The sequence below is a fragment of the Schistocerca cancellata genome, chromosome 1 (genome assembly GCF_023864275.1).
Source record: "Schistocerca cancellata isolate TAMUIC-IGC-003103 chromosome 1, iqSchCanc2.1, whole genome shotgun sequence".
In the NCBI taxonomy this organism is placed as follows: Eukaryota; Metazoa; Arthropoda; class Insecta; order Orthoptera; family Acrididae; genus Schistocerca; species Schistocerca cancellata.
Window position 1 is genome coordinate 963,132,529 of NC_064626.1, and position 23,394 is coordinate 963,155,922.

At 39.0% G+C, this 23,394-nt stretch overlaps 1 protein-coding gene across 1 annotated transcript in view; it reads right to left on the minus strand.

The window, feature by feature from the left end:
- Positions 1 to 4,105: 4,105 nt before the first annotated feature.
- LOC126088396 (DNA-directed RNA polymerase I subunit RPA1) overlaps positions 4,106 to 23,394 on the minus strand; it is a 326,390-nt gene continuing 307,101 nt past the window's right edge. The window contains exons 31-32 of the mRNA XM_049906539.1: positions 9,583 to 9,775; positions 4,106 to 4,404 (exon numbers count right to left, since the gene is read on the minus strand). Of these exons, the coding sequence (XP_049762496.1) occupies positions 4,283 to 4,404; positions 9,583 to 9,775 (315 nt within the window). The 3' untranslated portion in view covers positions 4,106 to 4,282. The remainder of the gene's footprint in view (positions 4,405 to 9,582; positions 9,776 to 23,394) is intronic.

Genomic DNA, 23,394 nt, shown 5'->3' on the forward strand with positions numbered 1-23,394 from the left:
CTCACAATCTGACGTTCACATCTACATCTGCTTCTATGTGATTACTCTGCTATTCACAATAAAGTGCCTGGCAGATGGTTCAATGAACCACCTTCAAGCTGTCTCTCTACCGTTCCACTCTTGAATAGCATGCGTGAAAAACGAGCACTTGAATTTTTCTGTGCGAACCCTGATTTCTCTTATTTTATCACGATGATCATTTCTCCCTATGTAGGTGGGTGTCAACAGAATGTTTTCGCAATCGGAGGAGAAAACTGGTGACTGAAATTTCATGAGAAGATTCCGTCGCAACGATAAATGCCTGCGTTTTAATGACTGCCACTCCAATTCACGTATTATGTCTGTGATACTATCTCCCCTATTTCGCGATAATACAAAACAAGCTGCCCTTCTTTGTACTTTTTCAATGTCATCCGTCAATCCCACCTGATGCAGATTTCACACTGCACAGCAATACTCCAGAATAGGGTGGACAAGTGTGGTGCAAGCAGTCACTTTAGTAGACCTGTTGCACCTTCTAAGTGTTCTGCCAATTAATCGAAGTCTTTGGTTGCTCTACTCACAATATTATCTATGTGATCATTCCAATTTAGGTTATTTGTAATTGTAATCCCTAAGTATTTAGTTGAATTTACAGCCTTCAGATTTGTGTGACTTATTGCATAATCGAAATTTAGCTGATTTCTTTTAGTAGTCATGTGAATAACTTCACACTTTTTCTTATTCAAGGTCAATTGTCACTTTTCACACCATACAGATATCTTATCTAAATCATTTTGCAAGTCGTTTTGATTATCTGATGACTTTACAAGAGGGTAAATGACAGCATCATCTGCAAACAATCTAAGACGGCTACTCAGATTGTCTCCTATGTCGTTAATATAGATCAGGAACAACAGAAGGCCTATAACACTTCCTTGGTGAACGTCGGATATTACTTCTGTTTTACTCGATGACTTTCCGTCTATTACTACAAGCTGTGACCTTTCTGACAGGAAATCATGAATTCAGTCGCAGAACTGAGGCAATACTCCGTAGGCACACAGTTTGGTTAGAAGACGCTTGTGAGGAATGGTGTCGAAAGCCTTCTGGAAATCTAAAAATATGGAATCAATTTTACATCCCCTGTCGATAGCACTTATTACTTCACGAGTATAAAGAGCTAGTTGTGTTTCACAAGAACGATATTTTCTGAAACCGTGCTGACTGTGTGTCAATAAATCGTTTTCTTCGAGGTACTTCACAATCTTTGAATACAGTATATATTCCAAAACCCTACTGCAAATTGACATTAGTGATATCGGCCTCTAATTCAGCGGTTTACTCCTACTTCCCTTTTTGGGTATTGGTGTGACTTGAGCAATTTTCCAGTCATTAGGTACGGATCTTTCTGTGAGCGAGTGGTTGTATATAATTGCTAAATATGGAGCTATTTTATCAGCATACTCTGAGAGGAACCTGACTGGTATACAATCTAGACTGGAGGCCTTGCCTTTATTAAGTGATTTAAGTTGCTTTGTTACTCCGAGGCTATCTACTTCCATGTTGCTCACCTTGGCAGTTGTCTTTGATTGGAATTCAGGAATACTTACTTCATCTTCTTTGGTGAAGGAGTTTCAGAAAACCGTATTTAATATCTCTGCTTTAGTGGCACTGTCATCAGTGACTTCACCGCTGTTATTGCGCAGTGAAGGTATTGATTGCGTCTTGCCACTTGTGTGCTTTATGTATGACCAGAATCTCTTTGGGTTTACTGCCAGAATTCGAGACAGAATTTCGTTGTGGAAATTATTAAAAGCATCTCACATTGAAGTACAAGCTATATTTCGAACTTCTCTAAAACTTTGCCAATCTTGGGGGTTTTGCGTTCTTTTGAATTTGGCATGCTTCTGCAACAACAATCTGACCCTATTTGTGTACCATGGGGGATCAGTACCATCACTTATTAATTTATGCGATCTCTCAATTGCTGTCAATACTATCTCTTTGAAAACAATCCACAACTTTTCTACACTTACATGATCATATCGTTAGGAGTGAAGACTGTCTCTTAAAAAGACATTAAGAGCATTTTTATCAGCTTTTTTAAATAGATTAACTTCGCATTTCTTTTTGATAGTTGTAGGTGTTATGGTACTCAGCCTAGCAGCAATTGCCTTGTGGTCGCTAATCCCGTATTCATCACAATACTCACTATTTGTCCAGGATTATTTGTTGCTAAAAGGTCAAGTATGCTTTCGCAACCATTTATGCTTTGAGTGGGCTCATGAACTGATTGTTCAAAATAATTTTCTGAGAAAGCCTTCAGTACAATTTCGGATGACTTTTATGCCTGCCGTCGGCTTTAAACGTATAATTTTTCCAGCATATCGAGGGTAGATTTAAGTCACCACCGACTATAATTGTATGAGCGGGGTACTTATTTGAAATGAGACTCAAGTTTTCTTTGAACTGTTCAGCAACTATATCTTCTGAGTCAGGGGTCAGTAAAACGTTGTAATTAATAGTTTAGTCCGATTGTCAGGTATAACCTCTACCCATACTATTTCACACGAACTATCTACTTCAATTTCGCTACAAGGTAAACTACCTCTGAGAGCGATAAATACTCCACCACCAATCGTATTTAATCTATCCTTTCTGAACACTGTTAGATCGTTTCAAAAGATTTTGGCTGAACTTATTTCCGGCTTTAGCCAGCTCTCTGTACCTAGAACTATTTCAGCTTCAATGCTTTCTATTAGGGCTTGGAGCTCTGGTTCTTTCCCAACACAGCTACGAAAATTTACAACTACAATACCATTCGTTTCTACAGCTACCTTATTGTGTTTTACCTGCCCACTTTTAGATGGACGTCCCTTCTGTGGTTCCCTGAGACCCTCTAACCTAAAAAACTGCCTAGTCCCTTCCACACAGGCCCCACTACCCGTGTAGCCACCTCCTGTGTGTAGTGGACTCCTGACCTATTCAGTGGAACCCGGAAATCCACCACCCGATGACCCTAGTCAAGAAATCTGCAGCCTACACAGTCACAGAACCCCCTGAGCCTCTGATTCAGACCCTCCACTCAGCTCTGCACCAAAGGTGGGTTCTATCGACGATGCTGCAGATGGTGAGCTCCGCCTTAGTCTCGGAAGCAAGACTGGCTGTCTTTACAATTTCTGCTAGCCACCCGAAACCAGACAGAATCTGCTCTGATCCAAAGCAACACACATCACTGGTACTGACATGAGCCACCACCTGCAGTTGGCTGCACCCTGTACTCTTCATGGCATCTGGAAGCACCATTTCTACATCCGGAATTACTCCCCCCAGAATGCACACTGGCTTCCTTCCCCTTCTTGGCAGCCATTTTCCTAAGGGGCACCATTACGCACCTAACATTGGAGCTCCCAACTACCAGCAAACCCACCCTCAGTGAATGCCCAGACCTTGCGGGCTGAGAAGCTTCCTCTGGAACAGGGTGAGTGACTGCATCCGGCTGTGAGACATCATCAGCCACAGATGACACCCGAAATATGTTCGTCAAACGAACCAGGGAGGCCCTGCAATCGGCCCCTCAGAGAGTTTTTCGCTGCCTGCCAGACTTTTGAATGATCGTCCACTCAACCACGGGTGAGGGGTCAACCTCAGTGCAGGCAGTAACCTGGGTGGCCACAGCAGTGGACCAATTGGAGGACACGTGGGACGTGCTCAATGTCCCTCACAGCCCCGTGTTTGATCCCCCACAGTGACGCCCATTGGTGGCAGCCTTAAGCTGTGTGTCGGAAACCAAAGCAGCCTGGAGCTGTGAGTGAAGGATCGCCAACTCCTGTTTGAAGCTCGAAAAATATGTAACAAGCGAACGGTATACTCATCTTATTAGTAGCAGGAACTAGCGGTGCTGCTCTCGCTGATGGTCTAACCGACACTGAGCTGTTCTAACCAAACAAACAAAAGCCTGTATGATACGAGGGTTGATACAAGCGTCGATAACAATAGCGGTACTGTACACTACACTGTTATTCAAATAAAAGGTTGTGCCTAGTAAGCACTCAAAAACGCAAGAAATTATGGTCTAACATATTAAGTTCAACCAAATGATTATTCAAATACAAAAACATATTTATTTACAGCAGTAATATGTACAGTGTGTTTAGTTTGTACAGAAACAGCAACTGTATACAGTATTTTCATGGGATTTTCTGCATGAATACACAGAAGATAAAATCACACTCTGTAGACTGTGTCAAATTGGTGGAAATCACAGCTACTTGATAAGTGATAATATATCAACAAAAAATCACAAAGTAAAATCTTCAGGAATGTCCAATTTGTGTAGTAAGGAGAAGGCACCAGTGCCAGATCGACACGGACGACCAACCATGATGCGGGATGATGGAGACTCCAGTTCATCTCGTTTACCTGCATGTAATCAATGCGCTTGTTAATGTACAATTAATTTTATGAATTCTGAAGTTAAATAAACTGAACCTCTAGCAGTAATTATTAATGAACAAATACTAAAACTCAATAAAATTAAACCAAAAGGAAAATAATCAGCAGCAAAGTAATATCTAATTATATTCAAATCAGCAATGCATACACACAAATCATAGAATCAAAACTCGACATAAAAGGAAATTCTCAAGCCACTATTATAAACATTTCCTGTGACCTGCTAGAAATGTAAACAGTTTTGATGTAAAATAATTTCTATATACAAATTAATTTTGTTACCATCAAATAAATGTGCAAAGAGCTAATATTATGAGTGGTGCCAGACAGTAAAAACAGATGCAAATGTCAATTAAACAATATCTTCTTCTGGTGTGTGTGTGTGTGTGTGTGTGTGTGTGTGTGTGTGTGTGTGTGTGTGTGAGAGAGAGAGAGAGAGAGAGAGAGAGAGAGAGAGAGAGATAGGAGAGGGGAGGGTGGGGGGAGGGGGAATGGGGAGAGGGAGAGGGAGGGAGGGGTTTCTCTTCAAAATGACATATGTATGATATCTGTACAATGTTTGGTTCTTGTGTAATAAATAACTGAAAGTGTTTCCGGACTTTATATACACCCTGTATTTCCAGTACTGGTTTTCCATAATTGGCCGCAACTGTGGCATATCTAATGTTCACAATTTCTTGTGTACACGAAACAGAGAGGTACAGGGATTTAATAAAACAAGTTTTTTTCATTACAAACTACTCCAGTATTATTATAAACAAATGTGAGTGTTAAAACACTTAAAGAGTGAAAAAAGCACTATTAAAAGTGGATTATAGAGATTTGTTTTATTTGTCTGATGTGTCTTTTCTCTGTTTTTAGTACTATTTCTCAGTAGAACCAACTGTGTGTGTGTGTGTGTGTGTGTGTGTGTGTAGTACAGTCTAACTTCTGCACCATTTCAGTGCAGTTGTGTGCTCATTGTAATTGAGTATTGTAGTTCTATTATATATTTATTACCTTATAAAGCTGAAAGCAAGGGGAAACTACAGCCGTAATTTTTCCCGAGGACATGCAGCTCTACTGTATGATTAAATGATGATGGCGTCCTCTTGGGTAAAATATTCCGGAGGTAAAATAGTCCCCCATTCGGATCTCCGGGCGGGGACTACTCAAGAGGATGTCGTTATCAGAAGAAAGAAAACTGGCGTTCTACGGATCGGAGCGTGGAATGTCAGATCCCTTAATCGGGCAGGTAGGTTAGAAAATTTAAAAAGGGAGATGGATAGGTTAAAGTTAGATATAGTGGGAATTAGTGAAGTTCGGTGGCAGGAGGAACAAGACTTTTGGTCAGGTGATTACAGGGTTATAAATACAAAATCAAATAGGGGTAATGCAGGAGTAGGTTTAATAATGAATAAAAAAATAGGAGTGCGGGTTAGCTACTACAAACAGCATAGTGAACGCATTATTGTGGCCAAGATAGACACAAAGCCCATGCCTACTACAGTAGTACAAGTTTATATGCCAACTACCTCTGCACATGATGAAGAAATAGATGAAATGTATGACGAGATAAAAGAAATTATTCAGGTAGTGAAGGGAGATGAAAATTTAATAGTTATGGGTGACTGGAATTCGTCAGTAGGAAAAGGGAGAGAAGGAAACATAGTAGGTGAATATGGATTGGGGGGAAGGAATGAAAGAGGAAGCCGCCTTGTAGAATTTTGCACAGAGCATAACTTAATCATAGCCAACACTTGGTTCAAGAATCATAAAAGAAGGTTGTATACCTGGAAGAATCCTGGAGATACTAAAAGGTATCAGATAGATTATATAATGGTAAGACAGAGATTTAGGAACCAGGTTTTAAATTGTAAGACATTTCCTGGGGCAGATGTGGATTCTGACCACAATCTATTGGTTATGAACTGCAGATTGAAACTAAAGAAACTGCAAAAAGGTGGGAATTTAAGGAGATGGGACCTGGATAAACTGAAAGAACCAGAGGTTGTAGAGAGTTTCAGGGAGAGCATAAGGGAACAATTGACAGGAATGGGGGAAAGAAATACAGTAGAAGAAGAATGGGTAGCTCTGAGGGATGAAGTAGTGAAGGCAGCATAAGATCAAGTAGGTAAAAAGACGAGGGCTAATAGAAATCCTTGGGTAACAGAAGAAATATTGAATTTAATTGATGAAAGGAGAACATATAAAAATGCAGTAAAGGAAGCAGGCAAAAAGGAATACAAACGTCTCAAAAATGATATCAACAGGAAGTGCAAAATGGCTAAGCAGGGATGGCTAGAGGACAAATGTAAGGATGTAGAGGCTTGTCTCACTAGGGGTAAGATAGATACTGCCTACAGGAAAATTAAAGAGACCTTTGGAGATAAGAGAACCACTTGTATGAATATCAAGAGCTCAGATGGCAACCCAGTTCTAAGCAAAGAAGGGAAGGCAGAAAGGTGGAAAGAGTATATAGAGGGTTTATACAAGGGCGATGTACTTGAGGACAATATTATGGAAATGGAAGAGGATGTAGATGAAGACGAAATGGGAGATAAGATACTGCGTGAAGAGTTTGACAGAGCACTGAAAGACCTGAGTCGAAACAAGGCCCCGGGAGTAGACAACATTCCATTTGAACTACTGATGGCCTCGGGAGAGCCAGTCATGACAAAACTCTACCATCTGGTGAGCACGATGTATGAGACAGGCGAAATACCCTCAGACTTCAAGAAGAATATAATAATTCCAATCCCAAAGAAAGCAGGTGTTGACAGATGTGAAAATTACAGAACTATCAGTTTAATAAGTCACAGCTGCAAAATACTAACGCGAATTCTTTACAGACGAATGGAAAAACTGGTAGAAGCCGACCTCGGGGAAGATCAGTTTGGATTCCGTAGAAATGTTGGAACACGTGAGGCAATACTGACCTTACGACTTATCTTAGAAGAAAGATTAAGAAAAGGCAAACCCACGTTTCTAGCATTTGTAGACTTAGAGAAAGCTTTTGACAATGTTAACTGGAATACTCTCTTTCAAATTCTGAAGGTGGCAGGGGTAAAATACAGGGAGCGAAAGGCTATTTACAGTTTGTACAGAAACCAGATGGCAGTTATAAGAGTCGAGGGGCATGAAAGGGAAGCAGTGGTTGGGAAAGGAGTAAGACAGGGTTGTAGCCTCTCCCCGATGTTATTCAATCTGTATATTGAGCAACCAGTAAAGGAAACAAAAGAAAAATTCGGAGTAGGTATTAAAATTCATGGAGAAGAAGTAAAAACTTTGAGGTTCGCCGATGACATTGTGGTTCTGTCAGAGACAGCAAAGGACTTGGAAGAGCAGTTGAACGGAATGGACAGTGTCTTGAAAGGAGGATATAAGATGAACATCAACAAAAGTAAAACGAGGATAATGGAATGTAGTCAAATTAAGTCGGGTGATGCTGAGGGAATTAGATTAGGAAATGAGGAACTTAAAGTAGTAAAGGAGTTTCGCTATTTAGGGAGTAAAATAACCGACGATGGTCGAAGTAGAGAGGATATAAAATGTAGACTGGCAATGGCAAGGAAAGCGTTTCTCAAGAAGAGGAATTTGTTAACATCAAGTATAGATTTAAGTGTCAGGAAGTCGTTTCTGAAAGTATTTGTATGGAGTGTAGCCATGTATGGAAGTGAAACATGGACGATAACTAGTTTGGACAAGAAGAGAATAGAAGCTTTCGAAATGTGGTGCTACAGAAGAATGCTGAAGATAAGGTGGGTAGATCACGTAACTAATGAGGAGGTATTGAATAGGATTGGGGAGAAGAGAAGTTTGTGGCACAACTTGACTAGAAGAAGGGATCGGTTGGTAGGACATGTTTTGAGGCATCAAGGGATCACAAATTTAGCATTGGAGGGCAGTGTGGAGGGTAAAAATCGTAGAGGGAGACCAAGAGATGAATACACTAAGCAGATTCAGAAGGATGTAGGTTGCAGTAGATACTGTGAGATGAAGAAGCTTGCACAGGATAGAGTAGCATGGAGAGCTGCATCAAACCAGTCTCAGGACTGAAGACCACAACAACAACAACCTTATAAATAGGAAGAACATATTGTCTTAAATTTCAAATTCAGTTCATTAATGCGATCTTAGTAAATGAGTGTTGCAGAATGATCCTTTCATACAGTGTTCCTTAAGAAAATAAATAAATAAAATAAAAAGACGATCATTCCACTTGGGACCTGTGGAAGGTACATTAGCTTATTTATTTTAGCTGAAAATATTTGTCATGTGTTATTGTTTTTCTGACATGTTCTACGTCCTGGAGGACCACATCACTGCAGATCAATTGGAAACGAAGTAAATCTAATCTAATCTCTGAACTATTTTTAAACACAAATTTGCTAAAGCAGTATCTCCCTCCCACTTCTAACTTTTGTGCCATATCCGTTTTTTTTAAAACATATGGATTTCCTAGCATATTTAATGGATGCAAGAGGTTTCCCTACAGCTTAATAATAAATCACTGACAAATTTTAATACGTGCCTAGTAATAACAGTAGGCAGGAAACCTGTGCATGCAATCTACATAGAAAAACAGGCAAATTTCCCAAGTTTCCATGTAAGAAGTGAATATCTGATTCAGGAATGTACTTGAGTTTTCTTCAAGAAATTTCATAACTAAAAATTTGCCCTTCTTTAAACTGCCTTCAAGCACCTAGGAGAAGGTTAGATACAGCATGTAACAACACCTAGATCTTCTGACTGGTGCAGGTGGATCACCTCTTACATGAGAAGCATCATTAAGTTACTGCTAGTACCACCCACTGTGATGCATCCTCTGACCTCTTATCACTTACAGGCACCAGGATAGTGTACCACATCTTGCACCATTAAAAAGCTTCATGAAGTATGCCAGACATACAATCATGACTCAAATGTGTGTACAAATGCATAAAAACTGAGCTTTAATTTCCCCACTACAATTTTTGTTCAGTTCCCACAATGGGAATGCCTCTGTGCATATCTAAATTCAATCTAGCCAAAGCTGCACAAAAGCTTTCAACTTAACCCAAGTTTTGTTGTTATTTAAAAGTATGTATCCATCATTCTTTTTCATTTTAAGTAAGAGACATTGAATAACACAAAACTTTTATGCTCTCTTAAAACTCTACATACCTTGCAAGGCAGCATGTCTGATGAAGTTTAATGATGACTCAAAAGACATCTGCTGTAGTGGTGAACAACTATCTTCCATTCCTCTGCGACTAAGTGGTTTAAATGTTCCATCAAATGTCATATAATCAGCAACCAAAAGAAGATGCCGACTGTCTACATCAATACCATACATTTTAAAAACATCCTTTACTTCCTGTACAAAAAAGAAAAAACAATACTTTAGATCACATAACCATGACTATTTACCTCACAAACCACTAACAGCCACAGTATGTCATAACGTAAACATTTTCAGTACAACGCATCTTGTAGCGCTCAAATACTGAACACAGACATTTTTAAATATTTAACACCAAAAGGTATCTCACCCATGACACATGGATACCCACACTTTGTTCACCCATTGATTGAGAAGGAGAGTAGTTAGTGATTTGCTACAAACCTTACCCAGAATTTCAAATCTTTATGAAACTTTTTCTTGTTAACAACCCCATAAAATGATGAAAGAAAAAAAAGAGGAAAAAAATCACATTTTCGCTGTTCACACAGTAAAACTGACACATGAAGCATGATATTCTAATTTATTAATTCTTTACTACTAACAGTATTCATGACATTCTGCAGACAGTATTAACATATACCACTGATCATACCAACAAAATTATATCATTTTATGACACATAGTTCAGGAGATATGTCGTCATAAACACTGACATGCATAAAAAACTGCCTCGTCATGAATGACATTCGAGTTCATTACTTCTTTGTAACAAACTCTATTTGCAAAGCATTTCGCAACCACATGTCATTGAATGTACCTACAAAAATAAATACCACTGTACGACACATACGAGGATGTTCTGAAAGTTACGTTTTGTCATTGTCTTTCACATGGAAACTATTGGCAAAAATAATATACCATGGCATTATGAACTATACACCTTGCACTATTTTTCAACACAGTCACCACAGACTTTGAGACATTTGTCGTCACTGAATGCAATCAGTTTGAAGATACCACTCTGGGATGCAAGAAATTGTTGCACAGCGTGCTCCACGTCAGCAATGTTGTTTTCCATTCATGGATGCGAAGGGACACCCACTATGGCCTTCATCCTCCACACTATGCCTTCCTTCTCTGAACATGGAACACCAGCAACTAAACATTTGATGAGTCGTGGCCTGTTCACCATACACAGCCTGCAGGCACTCAATGATGATGGATGCATTAGTCCCACATATCCATTCAAGCTGGATAATAGCATACAATTTCACTGGTGACCACACTGTCAGTACATGTCCATCTATTATCGTGATTGGGCACACTGGTCTGCTGTTTCTCTCTCATCTTTGGCATTCTGCACACACGTCATTGCTCCTCCGCTGATGCCCCTTCCGTCATTGAACCAGCAATGGATGTGAATTCAAAAGGTGTTTGTATGTGTCACCTGGTGTAGCATCTTATCTTCCAAAAACGATGACGAAACTTACTTTCAGAACATCCCTCATAGCTCAGGAAATATGAGGTGAAATACCGAGATATGTGAAAAACTGCCCTCATCATGCATGATGTTTTAATGTGTTATTCTTTAATACTAATTCTGTTCACAACACTTTTCACAGACATTAGCCACATATACCACAGGATGTACCTGCATAATTATACCACTCTATGACACATAGTTCAGGAGATACATTATCACAAACAATGAGATGTGTGAAAATGAATTTCTGGGTGAAATTCGCAAGAAATAAAGGTGAAATATGTGTACAAATATGGGTGAAATATGTTACATACATGTGAAATACGTTTGACACATGCATATGCGGGCAAAACAAAGGGTAAAATGCTCATCCTAAATACCTGGAACGATTTCAACCAAATATGGTACACAAACTAGTTACGAACTGGAAAGAAATACTGTGGGCTAAGTACTGCCAACCTCCTATTAGGGTGAGGATGATAAAATGGAGACAGAAACTGGGTGAGCAGCTGGACAGATAGAGAGGGGAATGGAGGAGATAGACAAAGGAAGGGTAGAGGAGGAGATGGACAGAAATAAAGGTAAGGATGAGACAAACACAGATGGGGGGATGAGGGGGTGGACAGAGAGAGGGAGAGGAGGGGATGGACTAACAGAAGATTGGAATAAATATGTATAACCAGGCATTTTTTAAATAAATAACTGTTTTGCCAAGGGCAAAACTACAGGACACAGCTAGTCAGTGATAAACTAGTTTACGTAGTAACTACTTACTTATTTGTATTTAGGAAATGGTTGGCATGGGCAGTTCTATTTATGTCATTACACTTAAATATATATCATATCTGCATTAAAAGATCTCACAGTTGTAGTTACACCTTAAAATAATATGTCAATGTATGTGTATAATTTATATTTTCCTTAATTGTGGTACCTTCACTACCCAGCATGATGTGATCTACATGACCAGGCTTAAGATGTAGTATTAACATTCCAGAGAAAAAAGCTAAAAATGAGGATAAATGCCAAAGGTGTTGCCTACAAAGCAGAGTAACCATAGAATTTATGCTACTGTCAACGTTAGAGTGAATACACATGTACCACAGGTGGTAAAGTAGAAAAGTGGTTGTAAACAGCTACAAGAAGAGATAACAGACAAAAACAAGCAGGATAAATTCGTAAACACCAAACTACATTTAACACATTGGAAATACGTTATCTGCACCTATATTCAATAAAATAATGAATGCCATTAATGAGGACATAGACAGTACAATTGACACTGCTAGAATAAGATATAATGAGAAATATAAATCTTTTATAACTACGATTACTAGTGCTGAAGATATGTCCACAAACAAATCTTGGTTGAAACTTCCCGAAAAGTTAATTAACAAATCTTGTCCTTAATAATAAGAAAATGAGCCTGTTACAAAAACGACTCAAAATTAATCTGTGCCAAAACTAAAAGCTACCAATGCAGTTTCCATGATAGGCTACACCAAAGCTGCACTTGTCATGGGAAGACTTCCTTTAGTAGAGCGCAACAGTATAGGTAGCAAAATTGCCAAAGCAACAGATCCTTATACAACAGACAATATGATAAGGAAAAACAACAACCAAAAGCAGGAACTACAACACATGTACAACATTAATAAAAACTAAAAGCCCATAATACATTAGCATTAAAAGCAGAAAAAGTCAATAGATCATCTTGATGAAGAAAATTGAGTACATAAATAAAACACTTGAATTCTCTAAGGCAAATAACTTTGCAAGTATATATAAAGACCCCACAACCAATTCCAAGTGTCAATAAAAAAGAACAATAAAAAATCTGAATTTCTTTGAACACGGAAAGAACAGAATAGGTTTATCATCACAAACCCAAAATGCCCCACGCTAAGAGCACAACCAAAAGTACATAAAACAAGTGATCCAATTAGACCTATTGGAAACAGTATCAACAGTCCTGAATGCTTAATTGAGAAATGGCTGAGCAAAACTGTGTGTGACAATTACAAATACACCATCACAAACTCGGCAGACTTAAGTGCAAAAATAAAAAAAAAAAAATAAAAAAAACATAACAATTACAGACAACAATAGATTCTTTTCTTTAGATGTAAGTAATCTACACACCAGTGCACGAAATGGTGAGACTGTTTACACCATAAAAGAAAACCCCTTGAAATACTGAAAAGTATCTCAAGCAGAAATATGAATTAGTAGAACCACTAACTATAATATTATCCTAAAATGATTTTAGCTTCGATGACCAAATATTTTCACAGAAAGATGGTCTTGTGGATGGGCAGCTGCTTGTCTTTCACACTGGGAAATATATTTCTCAGCCAACTACAAAATAAGTTCTTTTAAGGACAAGACCACTGGAAAAGGAAATTAATACTCTTTAAGAAGCATATATGACATCATCATTCTATTTAACGAATAATGTAATGCAACTGGCAATGAAATTTTGTTGTTATATTTAACGGATCAGTAGCAGAAATTGGTGACTTCCAACAACAGTTTAACAATATATGCACAAAAACGTCAATTTCACAATAGAACATTATGTTAACAATAGCATTAACTTCCTCGACTTAAATGTCACAAATACAAACTCAATATATACTTTCAAAACCTTCTGCAAATCCACAACTGCACATATCATCTTTCATAATAGTTCTTGTCACCCACGTAGCCATCAAGAGGCACACTTTAGATCAGCAGTAGATCACATCACCCAACACTTTCTCAGCAATGCAAATATTAAATCAGAATTGAACACACTCAGAGCAGTAGCAATCGGTAATGGCTATAACCCAGAGCTAATTAACAAACCATAAAAAAAGAAATTAAATTTGTAGTACCTCCATATTGAAGACAAGTATCGGATAGAATAAATTATACACTTAAAGAAAGAAAATCTCAAAAAAGGCAACTCATTAGGAGCCAACATTATTCACAAAATGGACAAAACAATGATATAAACATTCAGGCATTTACAAAAACAAATAACGAATGCAGCAAATGTAATAAAGCCTAGACTGGACAGACAGTCAGAGTGTTTAAAATGAGATATATAGATCACACAAACACAAGCAAAAATAACCTTTCAACTTTGGTATGAACCTCAGAGAGAATAAACACTCCACTAAAAATACCAAGACAAATCTGTTTTACACAATGTCTCTAAAGGCCAAATAATGGACATTTTGGATGAAATACAAATCTACACTCAGTTCACTAAGTACCCACAGCAAATGCTCAATGAAAACACCGAACCATGTAGCAAAAAATTCATAGGAATTTTCTGTTACACCTTAATCAGCATATAAAAGGCACACCATCTTGTAATGAGCACCAAATACATGACTACAAATTATTCATAGAAACTTACAATAGCATCTTAATCAGCATATGAATTACAGCCCAGCCTATCTTAATCACTTAAAGAGTATGAGACTACAAACCACAGACTGAAAATTATAACAGTACAATTGTGTGTGGATTCCTCTAAAATATAAATCAAACATTGTTTCCTTCTAAATTCTGCTGAAAAGGCAATGAAATTTTATTGTGCAACTACAGGGTGTTTCAAAAATGACCGGTATATTTGAAACGGCAATAAAAACTAAACGAGCAGCGATAGAAATACACCGTTTGTTGCAATATGCTTGGGACAACAGTACATTTTCAGGTAGACAAACTTTCGAAATTACAGTAGTTACAATTTTCAACAACAGATGGCGCTGCGGTCTGGGAAACTCTATAGTACGGATATTTTCCACATATCCACCATGCGTAGCAATAATATGGCGTAGTCTCTGAATGAAATTACCCGAAACTTTTGACAACGTGTCTGGCGGAATGGCTTCACATGCAGATAGATGTACTGCTTCAGCTGTTCAATTGTTTCTGGATTCTGGCGGTACACCTGGTCTTTGAAGTGTCCCCACAGAAAGAAGTCACAGGGGTTCATGTCTGGCGAATAGGGAGGCCAATCCACGCCGCCTCCTTTATGTTTCGGATAGCCCAAAACAATCACACGATCATCGAAATATTCATTCAGGAAATTAAAGACGTCGGCCGTGCGATGTGGCCGGGCACCATCTTGCATAAACCACGAGGTGTTCGCAGTGTCGTCTAAGGCAGTTTGTACCGCCACAAATTCACGAAGAATGTCCAGATAGCGTGATGCAGTAATCGTTTCGTATCTGAAAAATGGGCCAATGATTCCTTTGGAAGAAATGGCGGCCCAGACCAGTACTTTTTGAGGATGCAGGGACGATGGGACTGCAACATGGGGCTTTTTGGTTCCCCATATGCGCCAGTTCTGTTTATTGATGAAGCCGTCCAGGTAAAAATAAGCTTCGTCAGTAAACCAAATGCTGCCCACATGCATATCGCCGTCATCAATCCTGTGCACTATATCGTTAGCGAATGTCTCTCGTGCAGCAATGGTAGCGGCGTTGAGGGGTTGCCGCGTTTGAATTTTGTATGGATAGAGGTGTAAACTCTGGCGCATGAGATGATATGTGGACGTTGGCGTCATTTGGACCGCAGCTGCAACACGGCGAACGGAAACCCGAGGCCGCTGTTGGATCACCTGCTGCACTAGCTGCACGTTGCCCTCTGTGGTTGCCGTACGCGGTCGCCCTACCTTTCCAGCACGTTCATCCGTCACATTCCCAGTCTGTTGAAATTTTTCAAACAGATCCTTTATTGTATCGCTTTTCGGTCCTTTGGTTACATTAAACCTCTGTTGAAAACTTCGTCTTGTTGCAACAACACTGTGTTCTAGGCGGTGGAATTCCAACACCAGAAAAATCCTCTGTTCTAAGGAATAAACCATGTTGTCTACAGCACACTTGCACGTTGTGAACAGCACACGCTTACAGCAGAACGACGACGTACAGAATGGCGCACCCACAGACTGCGTTGTCTTCTATATCTTTCACATCACTTGCAGCGCCATCTGTTGTTGAAAATTGTAACTACTGTAATTTCGAAAGTTTGTCCGCCTGAAAATGTACTGTTGTCCCAAGCATATTGCAACAAACGGTGTATTTCTATCGCTGCTCGTTTAGTTTTTATTGCCGTTTCAAATATATCGGTCATTTTTGAAACACCCTGTATGATGTGAATGGAACCCCGTGTCTCCCACTGAATGTAGTCAGTGATATTAATAAAATGTAAGTGATATTAATACAATAATGAAGTTAACTGAATATACCAGAGATTATGTAAGACCTTATAATAAAATTTTTTGCTTCAACATGTCAAAATTATGGTAACACCTACAGTAAATAAGCCAGCATAATACGTGTAGAGTATAATCCAATAAGAATAAATTCTCCACTCCACATCAAATATCGCTGTCACATGGCTCACATCATGCTCAATAACGAATGTACGACAATTACAAAAAATATATATTGTGGACATACACCAACATATACATATTTTAATGCAGATATGAGACATACTTGTGATGATATATGGGGGTGGTTTGATAAGTATGGTAAAAAAGCAAGGAAAAAATTGTTTTTTAAACAACCCACCTTACTTTTCAACATAGTTTCCTTTGAGTGATATACGTTTGGTCCAGCAATTCTCCTGCTTTGTCACCCCATCACAAAAATAGGTTCTGTCAAATTCCACAAAATATTTGTTGACTGCAACTATCACTCCTCATTTGATGAAAATTTCTTCCCAGCAAGTCCAAGTTTCAAGTTACAGAACAGGAAGAAGTTACTTGGATAAGTCTACTGAATACAGTGGATGAGGAACCAATTAAGAAATCAACTCATGCACTTTTGCCATTGTTATCACTGATATGTGGATGGTGCATTATCCTGATGAAACAGCACTTTTTGCATGCCCACATTGGTCTTTTTCCAGTCAATTCTAGTTACGATCAATCAATCAATCCAACAATGAAGGTTCCAGTTAAGGTTTTGCCTTTTCCAAGGAATCTATGAGAATTATATCTTGGGAACCTCAAAAAACAGAAACCATCACCTTACTAGCTGACAAATTGGTCTTTGCCTTCTTCAGTGCTTCTTTCATCAGCCTTTGTCTATTGAGTGAAAATCTCATTCTGGAAACATCCCCCAGGCTGTGGCTAAGCCATGTCTCTGCAATATCCTTTCTTTCAGGAGTGCTAGTTCTGCAAGATTCACAGAAGAGCTTCTGTAAAGTTTGGAAGATAGGAGACGAGATACTGGCAGAAGTAAAGCTGTGAGACCGGGTGTGAGTCGTGCTTCGGTAGCTCAGATGGTAGAGCACTTGCCCGCAAAAGGCAAAGGTCCCGAGTTCGAGTATCGGTCGGGCACACAGTTTTAATCTGCCAGGAAGTTTCATATCAGCGTACATTCCGCTGCAGAGTGAAAATCTCATTCTGGAAACATTTAGAAATGTCGTTTTCTTCTTTGACAGTGGAAAATACTCAACACAAAAGTAATGGGAACAAACTATTTTTCACTTTACAAAATTTCGCATTAAACAAAACACATAGAAAACAATACTGTATTTTCAATCCTGGCAAATTTTAGTACAGTAATTAGAATGCCTGCTAGATTTTTTGCTCTTATACAAATTGGGCCGTATTTATAAAACAAAGAATGTACTTTACACTTGCAATTTCTGAGAACATTCTAACAATGGAAAATCCAGGATGGAAAGTAACAGTATTATCAAAAGGATAGCTGCTACTCAACATATAGCGGAGATTTCAGCTTTCGGCCAACACACACACGCACACACACACACACACACACACACACACACACACGACCAGAGTCTCTGGCAGTTTTGTGTGTGTGTGGGGGGCGGGTGTCTACTTTCGACAATGGCTTTGTTGGCCGAAAGCTCGTTTTCTGATAGCCTTTTTGTAGTATTGAAAACATTGTAAGGGTGGCATGAATAAATAGTGTCAGAGTATGTACTTCATGTGAGAATGATCTCAATATGAGTAAAATGGTGGGGAAAGGTGCTCAACACAAAGAAAATTCTCATATTTCACTTGAATAAAACGAGAGACATTTCTCACAAGCAGAAGACAAACACAGTGTTTTGAAGTTAACTCAGCAGCATACTTCAGACTAAATTAAGTTTTATTGTGGTGGAGTGTTACTGAGCGATTTAGTCAAAATGGCAGAATTTATGGTGCTTGAAAGACAACAAAAGACACCCGTATCTCAAAGAAAGACAGAAGAGAAAAACTGTAGAAGGTTATACAAGTTTAAAAATGAGAAAATTATTTGGCTGACAAATCACTCCCTTCCTGATAATCATGAAAGAAGAGGGGCAGTCTTCCAAAAGAACTGAACATGAAAACATTTTTGCAGTATTCAGTGGACCAAGGTTTTCAAACTGGTGTAGAAGACTTGGGTATAAACCACGCAGCAGTGTCATTGACACTCTTGTGTGTTCGTAAACATATTACCAAAAAATCACCACTGTGGATCCAATTACCCAGAAACACAGGAGAAGTCGAAACATTAAAGGTGAAATGTCACTGTGGCAATCAAGATATCAGCTTCTATCTGCTGTGGGAGCCTTCTACTGCATGTAAATACCATTAATAAAATCCTCAAATACATGACGCCTAATATACGACGGTTGGAACTTAAATAGTGGCAACTATTTATTCACAACCAATACAAAAGAGTTACATGTTTGCACCTGTTACTGTCCTTTAAAGTAGTCACCAGCGTTATATAGAACCCGCTGCCAGCGATGTGGAAGGCGAGTATACTGTTACCAGAGCATGTTCTGCTGACGGTGCGAATGGAGCGGTCTACTGCCTGTCGAATCTCTGGAACAGGTCTGAAGCGAATGCCACGAAGTGGTTCTTTCATCTTTGGAATAAAATCAAAGTCACTAGGACTAACTCCGGGGAGTAAGGTGGATGGTACAGTACTTCCCAGTCCCACTGACCGAACAGAGCAGACACAGCTAGCGCTGTATGAACCCGCGCATTGTCGCGCAAAATGATGGGTAGGTTGCACCGAAAGTGCAGCTGCTTGTTTTGCAAAGCTGATCGCAGGTGATGATCCAAAAACAAACAGTAATACTGTGCACTGACAGTCTGCCCTGGAGGAACATAATGCGTTAGGGTAACACCATCACAGTCATACATGAGAATCACCATAACTTTAGACCGCTCCATTCGCACCATCAACAGAACAGGCTCTGCTAAAGGCATACTACGCTTTCCACATCACTGGCAACAGGTTCTGCACAGTGCTGGTGACTACTTTGAAGGACAGTAACAGGTGCAAACATGTAATGCTTTTGTATCGGTTGTGAATAAATAGTTGTCACTATTTAAGTTCCAACCCTAGTATTAACCTAAAGGGCTTCCCTAATATCAATGGGCAGGCACCTGGTGATTACAGTGACACGTTTACAAGTGTCGATGCTTGGGGGTCTGTATGTGATGCAATAAGCTATAATGTCTGCCACATACTGTGAGAGAACCACTGTAATGCTTTAATTTTAGGAGATGAAGGGGATCACACTGCACCATGATATGACATCATTCCAGAATCCAGACACCTGAAGAGAGGGCCTAAATCATACTCTTCAAGGAAAGAGTGACAGTCAAATGGTTCTTTGGACTGGTGAAAAGTTGTTTCCCAGTTCTGCAAAACAATATAAGACTTGCTCAAACAAAAAAACTCCAAACTGATCTTAGCCAGTTTTGTTCTCTGCAATGTTGCAAAATCTACAGCGGATGAGGATTTTGAGGCATCTAGTAACAACAACAATAACTTTCACTAACAGAAGAAGACGACTTAACAAATGAACATGTGCGTGGCACAAACAGAAGAGAAGATGTTTCTAATACTATATGTCTACTGCAGTGCATGTGGGACTTGTCCCTAAACTTTGTGTAAAAGCCCTAATTGTTATTTTGAAGTATTTGAATTTTTCTTGGAACATGCTGAAATTAGATTTGGAAATTTTACTTGTACCAGAAGTTCTATTTAATCATTTCTTGAAGCGAATATGGAGCCGTGAAAATGAGTAATGCAGACAGAGTGTTTAATTTAAAAAGTAATTGTTCATTAATAATAAAAGTGTTCTACTAATACATTATAGAACACATTTATTATTTTTCAATTTCCTCTGTTTTCTCTTCAGTACATCTAATTGGTACAGCAGTATCAGTCACCATAGCTCAGGTTTTGACAAACTGATAGTCCCCTCTGTTTCCATGCATAATTGTCTTCGTTTCTCTGCCAGCAAGCACCCAAAACAGGTGAGCAACTAATGTAATTTCTGGGCCCACTATAGCCAAAGCATTTTCGATTAAAATTTGGGAATATTAGAGAAATGACTGTGACTCAAAATATGTACAGAATCATTCTGATATACAAATTCCATGCTATCCTCTGGGGTAGTGACACAGGCAGAGGTAAAAGCCCCTACTACACAGCCTCTAAAACACGAAAAAAAAAAAAAAATTACTTGTTATGACACCATTTTTCGAACTGAATATACAGCATGAACATTAACAAAATCCACAAACTGCAAGGACAGATTCATGACTGGAAATGGAGGAAAAGTGGTCCTATGAACATGTGTCCAGAAAAGTAATGTTGCCACGATAGGTGGTACTTCATCATAAAGTCATCTAATATTTGATGACTTTCACCAAAAATTGTTTCTTTTTCACAGAATAAAATAAAACTTTGCTCATTTGTAATTTCAAAGCATTAAGCACGTAAAGAGAGAGAGAGAGAGAGAGAGAGAGAGAGAGAGAGAGAGAGAGAGAGAGAGAGAGAGGCAGAAGGAGGGCTCTTACCAGAATTCTATGTCATCATAGGGACGCAGTCATCCCCATCCAGAAACTTCAGAATCTGCTCTTCCCATTCTTTAATGGATTTTCACATTCCCCATCTTATGAACATCACTCTAACAAGGGGATGTTCCAGTTTCAGAAATTTAGTTCAGGATCAGACTTCACAGTTTGGTAGAATAACTCAATGCACACCATCCAGAAGATTCTAAGAAAAAGGTCTCTGAAGTTTTAAGCGTAGCTCATACGCACCTCATATACGGTCACAAGTAGCATTCCAGTACACAGGTGAAACAGCTCAGTCAGTAGCATGCTAGAATGTCATAAAGCCAATCCGAGTTCAATCCTACCTGCACGCTCAATTTTATTTTATTTTCTTAGTTGCTTTAAAAATTGTAACAAACTTTTCAACAAAGTTAATGATGTAAAGTATTATTTATTAAATGGTAAATAATTTTACTTTGTTTATGAAATGGCCATCACAGGCCACTTAAAATGTGAATTACATTTGTCAAAACTGCCTTTTCAGGAAGTTGAATAATTTTCAAATGCATTTTTGATGGAGGTCAATTGAAGCATTAATTATTGTCATTACACAGCTGGGAGATGATATAAACTGTGGAAAGATTATCAATATTCGTTTACATTTGACGAACCAGTGTTTTTGTGGAAAAGCAGAGTTAGCTGTTGCCCTATTGTATATACAAACTGCAGAAGGTCAGGAAGTATCAAGGCCTGTACAGAACTATTTGAGCAATAGGCCTCACCTGCTACAGCGCCAGTTCATTCCTTACTTTGACAGAGATTTGTACTGTGAAATATTATTGGAATTTTTACAAAACTGTGAATTAAAAATGTCTGCTGATGAACACATCGCGGAAATATCTGAAGCCACAGATTCGATATACTGTAAAGTGTCGACGGTGATGTTAGAAGATAGCGTTGTTTATTATGAAAGATAGCTTGCTGCAAGTAATCCGACTGCATCGGAATCTTCACTGACAATTTCCCCTGAAGCAGTATTGATGGATGAAAAAAATTTACAGACTTACTGTGGACATGTTGGATGAAGAAATCCTTTTGACTGATGATGAACTTGCCCACAAAAAGTACGAAGACCACAGCTCATTGTATCAATATGAACCAGAAGAAAAGAAGGCAAGAGATCTAGACCACCATTCTTTGCATTACAAAATTAACGTTGTTAATATCGTAAAGGCTCACCCCATGTAGAAACTACAAACATCACAAAAAAGGGATGCAGCTGGTTAAGACAGAAGGAATATTTATCTCAATCGGAAGAAGAAATAGAAAAAAAGGAGGCAACCAATTTTACAAGTAAGCAGCAATCAGTTCCTGGACATACGGTTGTTTTATTGAAGCCTGAAAGAATTATCAGCAAGTCACTGCACAGAATTTAAAACAGTGGGCTTTAGCACCAGCACAACAGTTTCCAGATTTTGAATTTAAAGCTTCTAACAGCTGGATTCATAGATTCAAAAATAAACACAGAATTCGTCATCAAAAAGTGATAAATTGTTTAAAGGAAAGAAACAGCAATGATCGAAGAAACCTTGGCTGCTGCAAACACTTTTTGAGCCCAGGTGTTAAAACTGCCCCCCATAAACCATGCACCTTGCCATTGGCGGGGAGGCTTGCGAGCCTCAGCGATACACATAGCCGTACCGTAGGTGCAACCACAACGGAGGGGTATCTGCTGAGAGGCCAGACAAATGTGTGGTTCCTGAAGAGGGGCAGCAGCCTTTTCAGTAGTTGCGGGGGCAACAGTCTGGATGATTGACTGATCTGGCCTTGTAACACTAACCTAAACGGCCTTGCTGTGCTGGTACTGCGAACGGCTGCAAGCAAGGGGAAACTATGGCCATAATTTTTCCCGAGGGCATGCAGCTTTACAGTATGGTTAAATGATGATGGCGTCCTCTTGGGTAAAATATTCTGGAGGTAAAACAGTCCCCCATTCGGATCTCCGGGCGGGGACTACTCAAGAGGACGTCGTTATCAGGAGAAAGAAAACTGGCGTTCTACGGATCGGAGCGTGGAATGTCAGATCCCTTAATCGGGCAGGTAGGTTAGAAAATTTAAAAAGGGAGATGGATAGGTTAAAGTTAGATAAAGTGGGAATTAGTGAAGTTCGGTGGCAGGAGGAACAAGACTTCTGATCAGGTGAATACAGGGTTATAAATACAAAATCAAAGAGGGGTAATGCAGGAGTAGGTTTAATAATGAATAAAAAAATAGGAGTGCGGGTAAGCTACTACAAACAGCATAGTGAACGTATTATAGTGGCCAAGATAGACACGAAGCCCATGCCTACTACAGTAGTACAAGTTTATATGCCAACTAGCTCTGCAGATGACGAAGAAATTGAAGAAATGTATGATGAAATAAAAGAAATTATTCAGATAGTGAAGGGAGACGAAAATTTAATAGTCATGGGTGACTGGAATTCGGTAGTAGGAAAAGGGAGAGAAGGAAACGTAGTAAGTGAAT